At 42.7% G+C, this 21,473-nt stretch overlaps 1 protein-coding gene across 2 annotated transcripts in view; it reads left to right on the top strand.

Moving 5' to 3' along the window:
• The window catches only part of CAPN3 (calpain 3), a 76,671-nt gene that overhangs the window by 27,195 nt on the left and 28,003 nt on the right, over window positions 1–21,473 (top strand). Inside the window, exons 9-19 of one of the 2 annotated variants that reach the window (XM_048854941.2) lie at window positions 1,032–1,109; window positions 2,629–2,789; window positions 4,234–4,403; window positions 5,489–5,500; window positions 9,937–10,145; window positions 10,825–10,861; window positions 12,351–12,368; window positions 13,969–14,082; window positions 17,679–17,756; window positions 19,947–20,004; window positions 20,504–20,568. In XM_048854941.2, coding sequence (XP_048710898.2) covers window positions 1,032–1,109; window positions 2,629–2,789; window positions 4,234–4,403; window positions 5,489–5,500; window positions 9,937–10,145; window positions 10,825–10,861; window positions 12,351–12,368; window positions 13,969–14,082; window positions 17,679–17,756; window positions 19,947–20,004; window positions 20,504–20,568 — 1,000 coding nt within the window. Of the gene's footprint in view, window positions 1–1,031; window positions 1,110–2,628; window positions 2,790–4,233; window positions 4,404–5,488; window positions 5,576–9,936; window positions 10,146–10,824; window positions 10,862–12,350; window positions 12,369–13,968; window positions 14,083–17,678; window positions 17,757–19,946; window positions 20,005–20,503; window positions 20,569–21,473 lie in introns of those variants that run through there. The other variant, XM_075129685.1, reaches the window with a different exon arrangement.

Genomic DNA, 21,473 nt, shown 5'->3' with positions numbered 1-21,473 from the left:
ATTGAGTTCTGTTGCAGACATAGACAAGACTGTGACCTGGAATGGGAGGTAATCTTCTAATGTACTCATGGGCAACGGGCATCCCAGGTGAGGATAGGCTAAGCCTCCCCAAACAGCCAGGCATGGCCCTGCCCATGCTCCATCCCCATGACCGCCTTCTGCTTGCCACTCTTCCCCCATGACCCCAGCCCAGGCTGCTCCTCGTCCCCGAAGCGGGCTGTGGCTGGGGCTAGAGTGGGCCGGCCAGTGGCCTAGGACTTGGGGCAGCCGGGACCGGTGCTTGGGCTGCCCAGTGCTGGGGCCACCCCCCCAGCGCTCTGGGGCTGGGGGCACCCGGGAGGGCAGGCTGGGGTGGCCTGGGGCTCAGGGGCCAGCAGCCACAGTGTGGGTCTTGGGGCTCTGGCGGGGGTAGGGGACGGGCCTCGGGCACAAGGGGCCCAGGTGGGGGCTAGCCTCCCCGCAGGGGCAGTTCATGTGCCGCCCATGAATGCACTGAATAGCAGGAGGAACAGGGATCTGAGAGAGAGAGAGAGAGACAGTGTGTGTGAAAGAAGGAAAGAGATTCCTCACTGAGTTTTGCAAATAGGACCCTCTATCGCTCTTAAAATAGGACTCGAGTTTGCAACACTTTCCATCTCTGACCCAAACAGAATAATGACAGTACCGCAGATTGCTGAGTGCCATAAGCATGAAATAGAACTAAAACCTGAAGTGTGTGCGCACTTGCCTGCCTGTGGGGGAGTGGTAAAGTAGTGATTATGGTAAAGTTGATAGCACAAAATAAGAACAGTGAATCAAACTTGTCTGTCATATCAGCATTAAAGGGAGCAGGAAGAGGGAAACTGACTAGGATAGTTGCAGATATAGTAACAAAAAACCTGCCATTCATGGCTGTAACATGATTAAGAATTTGGAAATTTTTGTGCCAGCTGTTGGCTTTGAACACAATAGGGCTTACAATAAAGTATTAACAATTTCTTCAATAACTGTGTATTGCAAAGTGCAAGAGATTCCTGTTTGTTCTTTTGCAGTTCAGACGAGTGGAACTTAATTGACAAAGCAGAGAAAATCCGACTACAGTACAGAATAGCAGAGGATGGGGAGTTCTGGTGAGGATACACCTTCTTCCATCTCAGAACTTGTGTTTTCCCAGAAGTGCTTCCATGTCTGTGCTTGACTGGGTACACATGAGAGTTCCTAGAGACGCCAGAAAGAACCATAACTCCATAAGTTAAGGTTGTACAGACATTCTTACTACCGGTGATCTGATGAGCATGTGCTTCCCTATATGAACCTAGTATGTTCTGCCCCAGAAGACAGTATATGCTGTCCCCTACAATAATAAACTTAATTTCAGAGGGATTATTCTCTGTACTTCCAGATTATTGGCAGAGTTAAAAGATACTGAAATAATCAGTATAAAATCTCTAGGGCAACCAATATCTCTGTGTCTCCTGCACCTCCAGAAGGCATTCACTAGAAGGCTACAACTACACCTGGAGCAGGAGATGTGATTCACAGTTTGAGTAGACATATTTGCACGAGCTCTCATCAAGCTAGCATGCTAAAAATAGAAGAATAGCCACGATAGCTCAGGCAGCAGCAAGCGGCAGCATGGGCAAGCTGCCCTGAGTATGTACCGATAAGGTCCGGAGGGGAAGGGATGTACTCAGGGCAGCTAGCCTGTGCCGCCAGTCACTGCTGCCCCTGCTACTGCAGCTACACTATTGTTTGTAGAGCATTAGCTCAATGAGAGATAGCATGAGTATGTCTACTCAAGCTGGGAATCGTACCCCCAGTTCCAAGTGTAGATGGAGCTTGTAGGTGACACAGAGGAGGCATATTCAAAGAGAATGTTATGAGAGGAAAAACTGGGTAGCACAAACCTATTGTATCTTTAGAAGACAAAAATAAATGATTTAATTTGTGTTGGATATTTTTAAATAAATCCAAATAAATAAATAAATGGGAGGTAATGTCAAGCCACAAAATTCAGAAGCAGATCTGGATCTAGATTTCAAACATCCTAAAGTTGTGGAGTAGCAGCCTTGTTAGTCTGTATCCGCAAAAAGAACAGGAGTACTTGTGGCACCTTAGAGACTAACAAATTTATTAGAGCATGAGCTTTCGTGCATACCCATTATTGACTACTTGAACTCATGCTTTTGATTCCTACACAGTCATACTGTCAATGTCCAAGCCATCCTGGTCGTGCTCTTCCAGCAGTGAGACAAGAGGGTGAGGAAATTCAGTTGGATTTTCCATACACACAGCATTTTAGGGCACCACGAATCTAATTAGTCTGCCCTTGTCAAACAGCAACCAGGGTGGAACCAGGAAGAAAAAGGACTGCCAAGTTTCCATATTAATAGGAATGACAGAGCGTCTATTATATGGACTATTTCAAAGTGGTGCACAAGGAGGTGGGCACAGAAATTGACATGATCCTTAATCTTCATGAACTTAATTCCCTACACGCCGTTTTGTGTAATTGAGATTTTGGGGTGGGGAAATTGGTTTTATGGGATCCATTTTCAATATGAACCCAGAATCCAAGTTTTCTTATCTGTCCACCCCTATTCTTTGGTTACCCATTATTTTCTCCTTTTCCCCTCCCTGCTTCTCTAGGATGTCATTTGACGATTTCATGAGGTACTTCACAAAGCTGGAGATGTGTAACCTCACACCTGATACTCTGGAGGCTGATAAGCTCCAAACTTGGACAGTTTCAGTCAATGAGGGGCGTTGGGTGAGAGGCTGTTCCGCAGGAGGTTGTCGCAATTATCCAGGTGAATAAAATCTCTTCTAGTAGAACCAAACTCCCTTGACCTGTGGTCGTGTCAGATTTCACAGGCTATGCAGAATCATGCAGCAGCCTAATCAGCACTTGATCTAGGAAAAAATTCAGATTCTGCAAAAATTGAGTTGTTGATTTGGTAGTTGGCACATTCCTGAGTCCTGAGGTAACAGCACAGAATGGCATGAAGGAACACTGTATTTCCTGGACGTATCATTTTACCAAAAGAGATGTAAACCCAAAAGGCCCTAACTATTTGTTGTTGTTCAAATATTCTGTGGCACCTGTTGTGAGAGAACAGATGTTAACTTCTGTGTGCTTGCCTAATTTCATTGTAGATATTTACATTCTCCCAATTTCAGTTTCCTCAGGAGTTTCAGTGAGATATATAGTCTTCATTTTCTGTCCTCGGTTGTTGTACACATTTGCAATGTTGCCATAAAACAACTGCAGCATTTCACATAGGGGTAGCAGCATTTCAGTGTTGGCTGAAGTTATAGACATGTGGTAGGGTTTCTAAGTTAGTGGTGGTTTCAGTTTTACAGTGCGTAGCTTGTAAATCAGCAAGGGCTTAAAGATGCAAAATTCTCTAAATACTATAAATGCAAGATACTCTTGTTTGCCTCGCAGATTGTTTGTTGGGAAGGGGTGGATGTTCTGAAATAGGGCAGTGTCAATCTGATAAAATCCTATCTTCACTAGAATGTGAAACAAACCATTAAATCAATTATTTTCTGAACCAGCAAAGGTAACAACAGGGAGTAGAATGGATGCTTTGGCTTATCTTGCAGAAGTTCCTCTTTGCATGGAACTGGAGAAAAAACAGGAAAAGTACACCAGATTATTCTTTTGTTAGCTCATCTTACTGCAAGTCTAGGCTTCCCCACCACAAGTTAAGCAAGACACATATTGGAGAGGTGAGGAGTCGTAGCAACTAGGTTTTGGCATTGTATTCCAAAAAAAATGTCTAATGTAAAGCTATAATGTACTAAGACAAATAAGACTTGATGACTGGGGTGTCAGTAATACTTCTTACTGGAAACAGGAGTCTTCTTTCAAACAGGTTGGGAAGCCCTGCTGTATGGAATACAGTAGAATGGCTACTACACAAGGTAAACCAAACTGTCCACCATCAGTAACAGCGCTAATATCAGTGAGTATGCAAAATACGAATATAGCCCCATAAAGGAGTCATATGGTGAAGAGTCACTTGTTGTATAGGCCAGCTTCCATCTTTGCTTGCAGAAATCAACTTCTGCCCAAGGAATGTGTAAAAAGGGAGATTAACTCAGTTTTTGACCTGTCTACCAAGAACTGAAAACCAGGAGTGAATATAGGAGATAAATAGAAGATAGAAGTCTTAGCCAATGAGTATCATCTTAAAGAACTGAAGTTTTATATTAATTTTGTGGGGGGCGGTGTCTGGGGTTTTGCAGATACATTTTGGACCAATCCTCAGTATCGCTTGGAGCTCCTGGAGGAGGATGATGATCCTGAAGATAATGAGGTTGTCTGCAGCTTCCTGGTTGCACTGATGCAGAAAAACAGAAGAAAAGAGCGCAAACTTGGAGCCAACCTCCTCACTATTGGCTTTGCCATATATGAGGTACCATTACTACCAGGATGCTGTTCATTTCGCCAGTGCCACACAGTTCAGCTGATCCCAAATTGCAGCCCAACAGTACAAATCCTCCATGGACTGTAGCTAATTTTATAATGTAGCCTAGTTTACATTAACTGTAGATTTTGCCTTTAAACACAAAGATTTTCAAGGATTCCAGCAAGAAGTTGATTTCTACTACTTTTAAAAAATTATCCCTGTGGCAAGCATGTGTATCCATCTTCCAGAGAAGATGCAAGAAAATGGGAATAAAGTATTATCTAATATTTACTAGTAGGTCTGTTATGGCAGGCCTTTCATGGTAAAGATTGGTCTAAAACCAAACCAGAAATTGTATCAGTAATGCCTATCAGTAAATGGGACTAAGCAGTCTCATAACAGTACTGAAAGAATGAGGAGTGGCAGCTTTTACTATTCAGTGGCTGGAGAGAGAACGTGGTACCTGAAAGAAACTCTTCTAGAGTGGATGAAACTAAGAGAGTAGGGAAATTCAGGTCTCTGTATTCATTTAGTCCATATTAATTTACAGATAGGAATTTGCCTTGTGTCACTTTACCTAGAAAGATCCCTTTCCAATCCCCATTCCCGACTTCCCCACATTGCTCCTCAGTAGCATCCCGAACTTCTCTCTGGTCAGGGGATTTACGCCTATCAGAATCAAAGACTGCATCGCCACTGGCAGTACCCTGTAATGGTGATGACAATCACTGAAAGTGTGAGGTGAGATAGACAGAAGTACATGACCTGATTTTCAAAGGTATTGAGCAATTTCACTTCCTGTTGACTTCAATAGGAAATGGTGTTGTTCAGCACTTTCCAAACCTATGTTTTACTGTTAATCTTGATTTACTTTGCAGGGGAGCCAAGAGAGTTTGAAGGGAGGTTGGTTTTTTTTACGTAAAGGAGTGAGGTTGGTTAGAATGTTTATGTGATTTGAGGAACTTAAAATTGATGGCAGCATGCCTAGAAACTAGGACAAACACTTTATGTGTTCTTACAAAGCTAGATAAAATAAATAAGTGCACTCCCCCTGCATCCCTAACAGTTTCCCTGCTTTGTTTCTCTCTCAGGTGCCAAAAGAGGTATGAGCTGAATGGAAGAAGAATTGACATCATGGTGTAAAGTTCTCAGATAACGTAACTTTTGTGCCTGTCTGTGTAAGCTGGCTGGGCTTGTTTTCAGTGTTTTAGCACAAGTGACAATCTTACCCTTTCTGCTTTGAGTATCAATTAGCTACATTGTGAGTTCACATCTTCTCTTCTTATTTCTCATTTTATATTTTCTTTCCTTTTCCCTTTCCTCAATATTCATCTATTAAGTATGGATCCCACTCATGTCTTTTACAGTCTGATACCATGGATCAATGATAACCATCATCTGGCAGTTGTGTTCCATGCAGCTAAACCCTATAAAACCTGCAGACTGCTTTCTTTACCTCCTAAAGATATGCCAGGTTCCTGTGTCTTCTGCAGCATGGAGCTTGCTATATAGTTGCAGAATTCACTCCTTGCTGCAGAATTATCTTCTGGAAATTAGGGCTTTGTCTACACTACAGACCTCACAGAGAGAACTCTCCCGCCAGCATAATTAAATCACCCCCACAGACACTCTCCCACAGACATAGAGCTGTCCACACCAGCGCTTTTGTCAGTGACAATTATGTTAGTTGGGGTGTGTTTTTTTCACACCCCGACTGACAAAAGTTTTGCGGACAAAAGTGCTAGTGTAGCCAAAGCCTAAAGCTGTCATTAAAAAAAATGTATGTTCCCAGCCCTTATGATTCCAAATAAACCTGAGCCTTCAGATAGTCTGGAACAATAGCACCAAGGGAGGTATGAACTGCCCATCTCAATGGTGTGTTAACTGTGAAATTTCAGGATCACATTTTGAATATTGTCATTGCTGATTATTTTACAGCTGATCATTTCAGCAGAAAACAGCTAGCGAATGTGCTTAGCTCAGAATCCCAAACCATCTCTCAATCTCTTCCCAAAAGCCCTACCGTCCCTACTAAGCTGCCAAAACCTGCAGCTTTCCCCCATCAATTATGATGCAGTTATGTCTTGCCAATAACAAAAAATCTGTAGCACACGGAGAATCTACAGAGAGAAAGGTAAACTGGACATAAAATCAGAGTATTTAATGTAAGCATACTGTACTTATAGAGTCAGACTTTAAGGCCAGAAAGAACCATCATCTAGTCTGACCTCCTGCATATGGAAGGCCACAGAACCTCATCGGCCCACTCCTGTAATAGATCCCTAACCTCAGGCTCAGTTACTGAAGTCCTCAAATAATTATTTAAAGACTTCATATTACAGAGAATCCACCATTTATACTAATTGCATTATTTTCATAGTTAATTACAAATTGAAGTTTTTATTTATCTGGTGCAGAATTTTCATTTTGCCCACCAGGCTGCTATAGAAGTTAGGTGGTTTTGCATCTTCCATCATGCCCAGCACCAAAGGGCAGTGTTTTAATTTTATATTATGTGTAACATAATCAGCCTAGTTTGTTACAAATATATCTTTATATATTTCTCTTGTTAACTGGGCTGTTAAACCTTGTCTTCTTATTTTGCCATCCTGACACTTGCTGATGAGGGAAGAGTCATCCAGCAGTAGGTTTCCCTGCTGTTCAGCTCAAAATACACGCTATATTAGCCTGGAGCCTTGCAGGGATCCTGGAAGTAACAGAGCATTGTTACAGTGCCCACAACCCTGGAAGTAGACTCTTTGCAGGCAGCATTAATAAAGAGAAACGGATCTCTTTAGCAAAAGTTATTAGAAATTTTATTCTCAAAAATAATTTGAGCAGTGGATATATTGTTTCTTGACTTTAGCAAAGCTTTTGACACGGTCTCCCACAGTATTCTTGTCAGCAAGTTAAGGAAGTATGGGCTGGAAGAATGCACTATAAGGTGGGTAGAAAGCTGGCTAGATTGTCGGGCTCAACGAGTAGTTATCAATGGCTCCATGTCTAGTTGGCAGCCGGTATCAAGTGGAGTGCCCCAAGGGTCGGTCCTGGGGCCGGTTTTGTTCAATATCTTCATAAATGATCTGGAGGATGGTGTGGATTGCACTCTCAGCAAATTTGCGGATGATACGAAACTGGGAGGAGTGGTAGATACGCTGGAGGGGAGGGATAGGATACAGAAGGACCTAGACAAATTGGAGGATTGGGCCAAAAGAAATCTGATGAGGTTCAATAAGGATAAGTGCAGGGTCCTGCACTTAGGACGGAAGAACCCAATGCATAGCTACAGACTAGGGACCGAATGGCTAGGCAGCAGTTCTGCGGAAAAGGACCTAGGGGTGACAGTGGACGAGAAGCTGGATATGAGTCAGCAGTGTGCCCTTGTTGCCAAGAAGGCCAATGGCATTTTGGGATGTATAAGTAGGGGCATAGCGAGCAGATCGAGGGACGTGATCGTTCCCCTCTATTCGACATTGGTGAGGCCTCATCTGGAGTACTGTGTCCAGTTTTGGGCCCCACACTTCAAGAAGGATGTGGATAAATTGGAGAGAGTCCAGCGAAGGGCAACAAAAATGATTAGGGGTCTGGAACACATGAGTTATGAGGAGAGGCTGAGGGAGCTGGGATTGTTTAGCCTGCAGAAGAGAAGAATGAGGGGGGATTTGATAGCTGCTTTCAACTACCTGAAAGGGGGTTCCAAAGAGGATGGCTCTAGACTGTTCTCAATGGTAGCAGATGACAGAACGAGGAGTAATGGTCTCAAGTTGCAGTGGGGGAGATTTAGATTGGATATTAGGAAAAACTTTTTCACTAAGAGGGTGGTGAAACACTGGAATGCGTTACCTAGGGAGGTGGTAGAATCTCCTTCCTTAGAGGTTTTTAAGGTCAGGCTTGACAAAGCCCTGGCTGGGATGATTTAACTGGGAATTGGTCCTGCTTCGAGCAGGGGGTTGGACTAGATGACCTTCTGGGGTCCCTTCCAACCCTTATATTCTATGATTCTATGATTCTATGATCTCTCACTTGGAGCCTGAAAACAGCAGGGGACAAACACTGATCCTGTAAAACAGCCAGACTCTTTTGGATCTGATCTCTTTATCAGCACAATAGTATTGCAAAATTAAGCTAGTTGTGGGTAGAATTTAGCAAAAGTTATTAGAAATTTTATTCTCAAAAATAATTTGAGAATTCTTTTTTAATTCAAATTTGATTTTAAATTGAATTTAGTGCTGGTAAAAGATGCCCAATGACAGCCCTGGACAATGAAATCTTCAGTTTATCCAGAGAACATATATGGCAGTGGCAGTGCACCAATGACCCTTATCAACATGCTTCAACCCTTTCTGGAGGGACAATCTGTAGAGCAGGAGTGGGCAAACTACAGCCCAGGGGCCACATCCAGCCCTTCAGATGTTTTAATCTGGCCCTTGAGCTCCCACCAGGGAATGGGATCCGGGGTTTATCATAGAATATCAGGGTTGGAAGGGACCTCAGGAGGTCATCTAGTCCAACCCCCTGCTCAAAGCAGGACCAATCCACAATTTTTGCCCCAGATCCCTAAATGGCCCCCTCAAGGACTGAACTCACAACCATGGGTTTAGCAGGCCAATGCTCAAACCACTGAGCTATCCCTCCCTGCGCAGCTCCCAGAAGAAGCAGTATATCCCTCCTCCGGCTCTTAAACGTAGGGGCAGCCAGGGGGCTCTGCGTGCTGTCTCAGCCCCAAGCGCCGCCCCCGCAGCTCCCATTGGCCAGGAACCAAGGCCAATGGGAGCTGCAGGGGCAGCACCTGCAGATGGGGCAGTGTGCAGAGCCGCCTGGCCGTGCCTCCATGTAGGAGCTAGAGGAGGGACACACTGCTGCTTCTGGGAGCTGCTTGAGATAAGTGCTGCCTGGAGCCTGCACCCCTGAGCCCCCCTATGCCCCAACCTCCTGCCCAGTCCTGATCCCTCTCCTGCCCTCCGAACCCCTCGGTCCCAGCCCGGAGCACCCTCCTGCAGCTCCAGCCCCACCCAAGAGCCCGCACCCCCAGCCAGAGCGCTCACCCCCTCCTGCACCCCAACCCCCAATTTCATGAGCATTCATGGCCTACCATACAATTTCCATACCCAGATATGGCCCTCGGGCTAAAAAGCTTGCCCACTTCTGCTGTAGAGGTTAAGAAGGTAGTTTTTTCTCCAGGCTCATTCAGTCCTGGCCTCTGTGCTGCCAAGAAGTTAACAGTTAGTGCCATTTGTGCCTGTGGCTTTGTGATGTGGATACCATCATTTTAGCAACACAAATGAGACCACCAACACATTTCAGGTAGGCCACACAGCAGCCATCAAATGCTAACAACTTCCAGTTAGAGGGGACCTAGTTGGTGACTTAAGGTAAAAGGGACTATATCTATTACCAGCCTCCTGTACCTTGTATTTCAAAGAAAAGTTTTAATTGCACAGGCATTTTCTGCCAAGATCATGTGCTGTCTGTGTGGGATCTGCCTGGGAGCTATGTAAGATCACGCTGAAGATGGGATGTTTGATTCTTTTGTTTACAGATGCATGGTAACAAGCAGCACTTACAAAAGGATTTTTTCCTTTACAATGCCTCCAAAGCTAGAAGTAAGTCATATATAAACATGCGAGAAATCTCTGAACGCTTCCGGCTGCCTCCCAACGAGTATGTCATCATCCCATCGACATATGAATCTCACCAGGAGGGAGAGTTCATCCTGAGGGTCTTCTCAGAAAAAAGAAGCCTTTCAGAGTAAGTTCAAGGGCCAGTTATTTGACTCTAAAGAAGTGGATGAACCACATGGCCCCCCTATTCCCCCCCAAACACACATACTTCTTGCGTGTGCGTGCCTACATCCATGCGCGCACACACACACAGAGTTCTTCTTTATTTAGATTTCTAGGTCTCTTATGAAAAAGAAGCAGTTTCTTATGCCTTGGAAGAAGGATACTTTTTGCCTGCCTGAATTTGTGAGCTGGATCTAACTTCGGCCATCAGGGAAACATCATGGAATTAAGCAATTATTTCTTTTCTAGTGTTCATCCCTCACTCCCCCGATAGGTTACACTCCCTGGGTGGTCCTGTCTTCCTCCAAAGATGAGTAAACTTGGTAGCTGGTTTCACTTTGCTCAGAGCTAATTAGCTTGTTTTGTTTTCCCCAGCTGACAAAACTCACTGGCACTGCCAACCTCAGATTTTACAGGATGCATGCCAAGCTGTGGCACACTGTCATAGACAGTATTTGGATACACAGCTCAGTTTGTGAACAGAGAGCCATGTCTAGACTTTGTCACTATAGAAAGAGAAGCCGATTTGAATCATAACTCAAGTTCTCATTTGAAAGTTCAAGTGGCTCTCTCCAAACCAGTTACAGAAACAGTGTAGGAGGGTGGCCCTTTTCTTCTTTCAAAACAATTTTTCCTCTCTCTAGGGAAGTTGAAAACAAGATAGAAGCAGAACGTCCTTCTGTGAGTATATTTTGCTTTCAGTTTATTACATGCAATGTTTTACTGTCTGATGTCATACAAACAGTATACTGGGTCACTACCCCGGTCCCTTCTGTGTGTGAAAGTAGGAAAGAGTGTCACATCTAAGAAAATAAGTAACAAGAGGCCAAGGGCAGGCACCTCATGGTCCCATTAACATCAATTCCCATTAACTCTAATTGAGCAGCTATCTTATCATTTAGCCCTACAGTCAACCGATGGAACTCATTGCCACAGGATGCTGTGAAGGCCAAAAGTACAACTGGGTTAAAAAAAAAAACTAGATAAGTTGATGGAGGATAGATCCATCCATCATTAGCCAAGATGTTCAGGGACATAACATCATGCTTGAGTGCTCCTAAACCTCTGGCTGCCAGAAGCTAGGACTGGATGACAGAGGATGGATCATTCAATAACTGCTCTGTTTTTGTTCATTCCCTATGAAGCATCTGGCACTGGCTGGTGTCAGAGACAGGATACTGGGTTAGATGGACCAATGGGCCAGTATGGCCATCCTTATGTTTTATGTATGGTGGCGTTATGATATGGAGAGACCACATCATATGACGTAAGACTTCATGCCAGACCTGAAACCTACTTTCAGTAATGGAAGGCTAGTGCTTTAGGCACTAACCAGATCTGGACATTTCACCATCACATGTGTCCTCACCAACTTCATTTTGCAGTGTAACTGAACGTACAATAAAGGCCTTGCAGAGAACCTCTTCATCTGTGAATTGAGAATGCTAGTTTACTGTAGAAAGTCTAGATTGTGCTGTAGAGTATTCAGTGTGAAAGTGACTTCTCATCTGATAAAGTCAGAACAATGTTTCTTTGTGACTCCTTTTGAAAAAGCGTGTGATGATAAGTACCAGTATTCTACAAATGTCTCCAAACGGTAGCAGTGATTTTAATTAATATCAGTTATCCCTACAAACTGTTAACTCTTTTATTTGAGCTAGCTGCAACATGTTCAGAAGGGGGAAGACAAGGACTGATATAATAAAATGGAAGGAATGATGGGTACTCAGTTCAACTCAGGCAGGACATAATTTAATTGACCCTTGCCTACCACTAAGTCACCCTTTCATTTTCTGTAATGTTAAATGAACACTTTCAAGACTGGTAGGCTTAAAATAGCCCCACCATCTTGATATTGGTTTGTGGACACGGGTGTATCAATCTCCAGTACCCTGCTTACTGTAAAGAGGGGAACACTTAGAGCTGAGGTGGAGGTTTCTCAATTTGGGCAGGACAGTGGATGAGATGAACCCACTGATCTGATCTGGTACGGCAATTCCTACCTTTCTATATGTCACTCCATGGAGCTCAGATGTGAAAGATGTATGAATGTAGCTAAATGGCAAAAATAAACAAGAGAGAGCAAGACTGACATTGTACAGTATAACTTTGTACAATTTATATTAAATCTACAACTGTGTTTACTAATATCACTTTTTTTTTGGTTCAGAAAAAGAAAAAAGGCAAGGTGGGTCTCTGCTTCAATAGACCTGAAAAGTGCTGGGCTTGAGTAGGGTAACAAGCATGCGGTTATATTAAAGTGGTGCTGCACTCTTGTTAAATGCCTGATGATATCACAGAAGCTTGAACTTTTTGCCAATGTCAGAGTGAGTTATCTGCATATGGGAACTTGATTGGTGTTAGAGCTAGTTTCCTGCAGCTTTCTGCAATTATACTCTACCATAGGCAGTGATGGCTTTGTCTTCCTATTGTATAGCTAATAAGAGCTTTGCAGGATAGTGTACTCAGCTCGCACAGAGAAGATAGCACCTCTGAAACTTTCCACCCCTATAGGCGTGATCCAGATGCTGATCACCCAGGACTCCCATTGTTTTCAGTGGCAGCTGAAGGTGTCCAGCAGCTCATGGAATTGGGTCTTGTTTCTGACCTGTTACCCCAACACACCATAAACCCTCTCCTTCACTCCCAGCTCCAGACCCTTCTCCCGGTATCTCCCTTTCCAGCACAACACAACTCTGCTCCAGACAAATGTCCTAGTATCCACCTTCTACTGTCAAATGCTGCCACTTTTCCTGCCACAAAGTCCTGCTCCCCAAACTCCCACCAGCTGTCTAACCCAGCTGCCATCCCCCTTCTCTAGTAAGCTATGGGTTTCTCCCACCCATCCCTTACAACACACTCAGCTACAAAGTATTCTCTACCTTGAAAGTAGGTAGTGATGTGAGAATTATGCTATTTTTCCATTCGGGGGATGCAAAAATAAACCCCTATTGAAACAAGTTATAAGGATTAATTCGGTAAACTCCTGTTTGGACTGTTATTTGCAAATTACCATTTACATCCTAGTCCATAAAACATCCAAAATCAGGTGAGCACATAAAAAATATACGGCATGTCCGGCAAGGGCAGAGCAATCGTTTCTGTCTTTGAAAACATTAAAGAAAAGCAAAGAAAGCAATTGCGCTTTGCGCCTGAATGCCTCACAAGTCAGTACTGGGAAGGAATCAAACACATGCACTGTACAAAGATAAAACATTTCCATACTAACAACTTAGCTCATTTTCTGCATGGGAGTTATTGTAGTGCAGGTGGCCTTTATTGCTACTGCAGTGTTGCCACCCTTTCTGTGTGAGGGCTGTTAAAGTTAGGGTGACCAGACAGCAAGTGCGAAAAATCAGGACAGGGGGTGGGGGTTAATAGGCGCCTATATAAGACAAAGCCCCAAATATCAAGACTGTCCTTATAAAATCGGGGCATCTGGTCACACTAATTAAAGTACAACAAAGAACGTGGCTGGCCTCTTTTTTTGTTCCTAAAACCAGGGAGTGTTTACAGCATAAATGGCTTTCCTGTACAAGGAGAACTAATTCCTATTTTTGCACAAGGAGTATTAACAGCATGAGTATCACTTTTTAGCATGATGAGAACAGTAACTTCAGAGCCACCTTTGGTGCAGTCTCAGCTGTTACCACACTTGGTACCCTTTCTGTGATGGGAGCTGTTGCAGCATGAGCATGGTCACAGAATGGATTTTCTCAAACACTTTGCCCTCCTCTATTATGTAACTTCCACTTCTCTTCTCTTTGCTCTCTTCCTCCTCTCTCTAGCCAATCATCTTTGTTTCTGACAGAGCAAACAGCAATAAGGAGTTGAGAGTTGATGAAGCATCTGACAAGGAGAAGAAAAAAACGAGCAGAGATGAGAAAAAGAAAAGCGATGAGGTTTCTGTACGAGTTGGCATGAAGAAAATGGAGCTTGGTCTGGCTAGCATGGGGAAGTGGCGGGGTGGGGGCCAGGAAACTGAGAATTATGAGATAAGGAAAACCCTTTTAAAGCTGATAACGGTTTATCCAGACATAATTTTGGCTGATTTAGAAATTTCAGAGAGACAAGGTGGGTGAGGTAATATCTTTTGTTGGACCTTCTGCTGCGAGAGACAGTTAGTCCAATAAAAGATATTACCTTATCCACCTGGTGTCTCTACTATAGTGGGACTGACACAGCTACAACTACACTGCATTAGACCTTTCAGTCAAGTCGGTGGATATATTGAAATTGAGACGGAAGAGATCGTCCCTGCAACGATTTTATGCCTATGTTGGAGAGAGTGGTTCGTTTCATAGGAAACGTGTTGATCTTTTGTGATGATCTAGACTGGGGTAGTCTATTTTTTTGTCAAGGTCCAAATTTCTTGGTCAAGGTATAGTCAAGGTCCAGACTCCAGAGAAACATTTTTCACACTGCAATAACAATAACAATGATAATAAATAAATAAAAAGATTTCATGGTCCATTCAAAAGTGTCTGGTGGTCTGGATTTGGCCCACGGTTTGTCTATTGACTACCCGGATCTAGACTGTGCAAGATGACACCTTTACAATTAGAGAAGTAATTCAATCAGTTGCTGATCAATCTCCCTGTAACAGCACCTGTTGTACAGGCAGTGTGTAGAAAATAAACTCATGTAGACTTCAAGAGGCTCCTGTTGATTACCAAGGCTTGTCTACAGTACAATTTCTACTGTGATTGTATCAGCATTGTATTTTACAATGCAGTAGTGCTCTAACACCGTTATAAATTGTGCAGAGGGCATCAAATTGTGTTATAATCATGGTACAGCCCTGTAAAGACCTGACCTTGCTCCAGCATGGTTTATATGTAGTTGGTGCTAGCACAGACTGAACAGAATTGCTGCTAGCAAGGTCTGAGTGTAGTTTTCCTGCCCCTTCCGTTCAAAGATTGTTTTCCTGAAAACTGTGCTAGCCAAACTATTCTCTAGCATCCGTCTGAGTAGCCTGTACCCTTGATTCTCTAGCATGGTTACATAATAGTTTAAAATGCTCTTCACAATGGTCAGGAAAAAACATGCTAGACACTGCTATTAATAACCATATGTAAACAGTTGTTGCAAGGAGAATGTCAATCATAGACTCTAGGTCCTGTCTATGCTGTAATAATTACTATGATAGTGGGGACCCAATTACAATACAGTTGTTTTCTGACATATATTAAGTTGCATTGTAGAAGTGAAAACACTGTTTTAAACTGTATCTTCAAATCATCCTACAGCCTTGGACTTGACAGGGTTCCAGTATAGTTCAGGAACATAATACAACACAGTTTAGTTCTAGCTATACCGCAGGACTACACCATCTGTTAGCTAAGTTGGGAGGTTACCAAGTTGCAATCAGGTCACCCAAAGCTGCAGTTTTTACAGCATGGTTGGGTTCTAAATTGGGCTGTTTCTAAAAATAACTCCAGTATAAATATTTATTTAAAAGATCAGAGAAATGTTAAAATAAAATCTATATTTTTTTCCCTCTGACTTATTTTTCCCTTTCCAGCCCTAATGTATTAGTGGCATAAATAGGAAACTCTTGTCAACTGTTCTCCTTTGTAGTATCATTACTTCCTAACACAATAGGCTCTGCTGTGGTTTAGTTTCATAATCAGAGGAAGAAAGTCTTGTTTATAGTCTTCTAGGCTTATCAAACAAATAACCAGAAAATACAGAAAGGTTCAAGAGAGAGAAGACTTGGATTGTTCTTATAAACTATCCACTGGGCAGATGAAGAATCTGGATTCTACAATAGGATTTTGTGTACTGAAAAAGTGAATCCCACCCAGGCTGTCCTGGGGACAGGTGGGAAAAGATTGAGTAGAACCAGTTATACATGTATTTCTTTTTCCTTTCTCTGGCTGTTAGAGAAAGAAACCTTGGAGAATTCAGAGTTTACCCCTAGAGAATTACTCTAATTTCAGGTTTCAGAGTAGCAGCTGTGTTAGTCTATATTAGCAAAAAGAAAAGGAGTACTTGTGGCACCTTAGAGACTAACAAATTTATTTGAGCATAAGTTTTCAGTGGATGCATCCGATGAAGTGAGCTGTAGCTCACGAAAGCTTATGCTCAAATAAATTTGTTAGTCTTTAAGGTGCCACAAGTACTCCTTTTCTTTTTGCTCTAATTTCAGTCTCTATAAAGCATTAGAGAAGCACCTAAGCAACAATGCTCAGGCACTGAACCAAAGTCGGGGTTGTTCAGAGTCTGGGTGTTGGTTTCTCTGCATGGAAAATGGGGCTATTTTACTGTGGGATTTTCAGGGAATGCCTGAGGCTGAGAGGTAGCAATATACTATCTGTCTTTTGTTTTTGACTACAACGAGGAAACTCGCATTTTAATATGTAATTAGTGTTACTCAACAGCAGGCAAAATTAAAACTAAAATGTGAAGCTTCCTTTTTAAGGACATGTGAGTAATTGTCCCTTAGTAATGCTCAGATTTGTGTGCATGTGCAAGAAAAAGAGGGAGGCTGTCACAGAGAGAGGCTGCCCTATGGGCTATTCTGCCTTGGGGGAAAAGGCTGCTGCAGGCAATATATAATCTATGCCTCTGAACCCTCACTGAAATTCTTCTAGTCAGTAGATAGGTAAAGGGGCATTTTCATTACTAGAACTTGTCAAAGTAAAGTGCACTTGACCCAAGAGCAGATCTCCCCACAACATGCGTGCTCCATGCCTGCCAACTGAGGGGGTGGGGAGAGAAGTGTGGGCAGCAGGCTTCAGCAGATGTTACTGAGCATGCTCAGTACAATCCATGCAGCAAAGGTGGGGGAGGCATGCATGTTGCCTCTGCTCCAAATATTTCCTTTATAAGAAATTAAATCAAATATTTAAACAGAAACAGCAAAGAGTGAGAGTAAATGTTTAAAGGGATAAACAAGAGCAATGGGATGAAGTTAAGCAAGTAAACCTACATGATGGTTATTGGGGAACATTTTTAAACATTTTGAAATCTACTAGGCATTAGAAAAATTTCTAACAGCCCTCTTAAACTGTGGAATAGTTTCCTGAGAGGAAGGCCTGTCACTTGACTTGCTTCAAACTAGCCTGGACAAAGCACTACAAAATGTGTTGAAGAAACAAACTACTTGCTCCTGGTGAATGGATTGAATGGCTGGTAGATTTTTTTTTTTATCTGTAACGTATGTGATATTAGCACAACTTTCTTCAGAAGGTCTTACAGAAAGGTGGTACATCCAGTCCGCTCTGCAAAGGCTACCAGGAAAATGTAACAAGCACTGTAACAGTTCCTTGCTGTAGGGCATTCTGCTCTCCCGAGCAGTTCCCAAAGGAATGATCCTGAAATAGGAAAAGTTCTACTCTGTTGGGGAGGGAAAAGGGAGTTGAAATGTTATTCCAAATTCATGAAGGATTTTCAGACAGTCACAAGTGAGTGATTGATCCGGCCCCAGAGATCCCCTTCTCTCTCCCAAAGGCCCTCACACCAGCCCATCAACATTATATTTGTGTCTTTGCAGCCCACTCCAACAAATGCTGACAAGGACAGCGAAGAAGAGAAGCAGTTCAGGAATATATTCCAGCAGATTGCTGGAGATGTGAGTACACAGTCGAAGTCTCTATCTTTCGTAACAGACTAACCTTGAGAGCAGTTAAATCAACAGCCATTCCAAAGAGGATGGAGCTAGTGGTGGCTGATGGCAGAACAAGGAGCAATGGTCTCAAGTTGCAGTGGGGGAGGTTTAGGCTGGATATTAGGAAACACTATTTCACTAGAAGAATGGTGAAGCACTGGAATGGGTTACCTAGGGAGGTGGTGGAATCTCCATCCTTAGAGGTTTTTAAGGCCTGGCTTGACAAAGCCCTGGCTGGGATGATTTAGTTAGAGTTGGTCCTGCTTTGAGCAGGAGGTTGGACTAGATGACCTCTGGAAGTCTCTTCCAACCTTAACCTTCTATGATTCTATGCAGATTCGAAACACACTTGAAACTCTCTCTGATCTCCGGCAAGGTCTCAAACCAAGCAAATCACAGTACAGTAATACACTGAAGGCCTGAGACCTAAATGTAGTTTTGGAACCATATCTTGTCATTGTTTAGTCTTTTTGCAAATAAGAGGGAGCTTTATTTAAAGCTGGCTTTGTGCTTCATTGCTAGTATGTGGAGTTTCTTGACCAACTTCACTTAACATGTATAAATAAAAATAAAATATTCCTCAGTGGGTGCTTAATTGTGGAAATTAAACATGGAAACAGATCAACAACTGCAGTGCTTGGTGGCCTGGTAATAGGATAGAAAACCTTTTACCTTTAGCTCATTGAGTCAGGTGTGACCCAAGGTGTTCTTGACATGAATTTACTGGCTGTTCATCTAATGACTGTTCAATAGCCTGTATGAAATGAGCTGGTGGTTCCCAGAGGATAGGGGATCACTTAATTAGCACTGTTTGTCACCTGGTTTCGTGTCTCAGCAGCGAGGTGACAGTTTGAATGGGCACAGAATAAACTGCACCCTCTTTCACCCCTATAGGCAGATCTCTCCAGAGTGGGGCTGTGGAAAAGAAACTTTCATTGCCACTTCTGATTCTATATCTGTTCTCTAGCTAGAGAATCAGTCTTTGTACAGAACCAGAATGAAACTGACTTTAAAAGTTCAGAAAAATGAAATGATATATTTCTGCCTGACAGAAAACTAACACTGGGAAGCCACAAGTTCTAGAACTTGCAGGGGAAGCTGTGGCCTGAGTAATTTTAAATAATATTTTTTTCACTAGAAGTTTCACACTTATTCCTCTAGTACTGTTTTTTAAACAGTTAAAGAATGACAAGCAGGAATGTAGGAGCAAAAGAAGGAGAGTTAGAGACAAGACCAAAAAACAAGAAAGAGAATACCTACAATTGTGTACATGCACACACACATACCCACAACCTATCCCAGCATTAAGGCATGTCCCGTGGGTTTTACAAGGTTTGAACTCAGTATGACTTAAGGATAGAGTGGGTCTAGACCATTAACATGACCCCATCTAAACTAGCTGGCAAAGCATCCTTCCAGCAAACCACATTTAATAGTCCTTGTTGGAAGGATGTCAGCAGTTTCCCTAGCCAGTGTAAACAGTGCTAATGGCCCTGATGGTTCTTTTGTGCACTGATTTACACCAATGTAACTTCACTGACTTCCATGGAGTTACTTCTGATTTTAGACTTGAAAAAGTAAAGAGACAATCAGGCTCAATAAGTTGTTTTCCTCTCACTTTAACTCTCTATGAATAGCTCAGATCCTAAAAGTCCACTAAACTAAGAAACACATTGCACAACTTGGACAATCCCCTGATCTTGGGACAGCTGTGGGGCTGATCCAGTCCCCTACTTAAGACAGAAATGCTTTAACTTGGATCCCCAGGGTGCAAGCAAGCCTGGATAGCTGTGCTCCCATGCCAACAGGTGGATGTGCAGGGTGGCACAGCAGCTGATAAGGCAGGTCATCTCCAGTGCAGGGGGGATCCTTTAAGTTGCCCTTTAATCTTTTAATCTTCCTATGGCCAGCTACACCAGCTTTTTATTAATTATTATTATCATTTTACCAGTGATATGGGCAACAGTCCAGCCAAAGATTTGGGCCAGTATCTGTACTGTGTATGAACTTGGACTTCTTTCTCTGCTGCATATTGCAGCACCTAAAATCACCGAGAAAAAAACTTAGCATTATTAAGAAATCCATGCTCTGCACCCCTTTCTGCTCCATACTGAATGTTATAATTTGTGGCATTCTCTGCACCTTTCTGTCCAGGACATGGAGATCAGTGCTGACGAACTTAGAAGTGTTCTGAATAATGTTTTAAAAAAACGTGAGTTTGAGCTTTTTTCTACCTCCTCATCAGTCTTTGAATATTATTGAGCAAGGAACTCTCTAGTTGTGACATTGCCTGCAGTGTCATCTTCACACTGGTGGCCTCTTGATGTCAGTTATGGTTTAAGAACTTCCTACTATCACTGTAGTGGGATTCCCAGTTGGGACTCCAGCAGACTGAATTTGCTCACAGTAGCGTCCTTTCCATTTAGTCTAGGACTGAGTTCTCACCTCACGGCTGTGTTCGTTCGAGGACTAAAGAAAGTGAGATTCACTCAAAGCACTGTGTGGGCTAATCTAGCCTATATGAGGTGAAGAAAGTTCAGCCAGAATTTGGAACAGTAATAGCCCTGAGTACCTGTCAGTTTCTCTGTCACACATTTTTTGAAAGGTGTCAGAGGTAGATTTAGGGTTTGTACTTTGAATGGAGTCACATCAGATAGGAGGATATACTTGCTGATTTGTACAGTTTCTTCATTTGGGATTATTTCTTTCAGACAAAGACCTGAAGACAAAAGGGTTTGCGCTGGAGTCCTGCCGCAGCATGATTGCCTTAATGGACGTATCCTTCTCAAATCATAGATGATTATTTGATATATTAAGTTTCTTGCACTACTTGCTGCAGAACTACCTGAAATACAGCTTTGTAAATTCGGGAATATAACCGTGCCTCTGTGGGTCACAACTAAGAATACCAAATTCGGGACAAACTGCTGCAGAAATAGGGCAGATACACCCCCAAACTGGAGGTTATTCTCCCTTACGATATACCAAATCAGCAACAAAACTAAACTTCTGTTTCACCACACTGGCTAACAAGAAGTCAGAAAAGCAGTTTCCTTAGGCATTCCAGTCCTTATATCACCACTGAAAACACTAGACTTAAAGATGAGTTGTTCTTTAAAACCAATTTAATCAAATAAAAGAGTTCTTCTGATCCCAAAGGACCAGCCACATAGTCAGGTCAATATATAACTCATATCTGACCCAAAAATCACACTGTTGCCAATCCTTTTCTATCTAAAGTCTAAAGGTTTATTTATGAAAAAGAAAAAGAAAGAAAGGTGAGAGATAAAAATGGTTAAAGGAATCAAATACATACAATAATTGCAAAGTTCTTGGTTCAGGCTTGTAGCAGTGATGGAATAAACTGCTGTCTTAAGTCATGTCCCTGGTTGCTTCCAACTCATTGGAAGGTCCTCAGTCCCTTGGTTTTAATGCTCCCATCAGTATAAGTCCATGGTCCAGAGGCTTGAGCAGGAAAGAGGCAAAGCAGTTTCCAGAGCTTTTTATAGCTTCTGCCATGTGGAGAGAAATTCATTGTTTCAAACAAAGCCCTCAGCACAGCTGGTGGAAAATTACAGATAGCAAGATGGAGTTTGGAGTCACATGGGCAAATCACATGTCCCTGCATAATTTCGCTTATTCATAGCAGGAAAGTCCATTATCTGTAGATAGGTGTCTTCC

The sequence above is a fragment of the Caretta caretta genome, chromosome 6, assembly GCF_965140235.1.
Source record: "Caretta caretta isolate rCarCar2 chromosome 6, rCarCar1.hap1, whole genome shotgun sequence".
Classification (NCBI taxonomy): domain Eukaryota; kingdom Metazoa; phylum Chordata; order Testudines; family Cheloniidae; genus Caretta; species Caretta caretta.
Note: the sequence above shows the minus strand (reverse complement) of the source record. Positions and strands in the feature narration are given on the sequence as shown.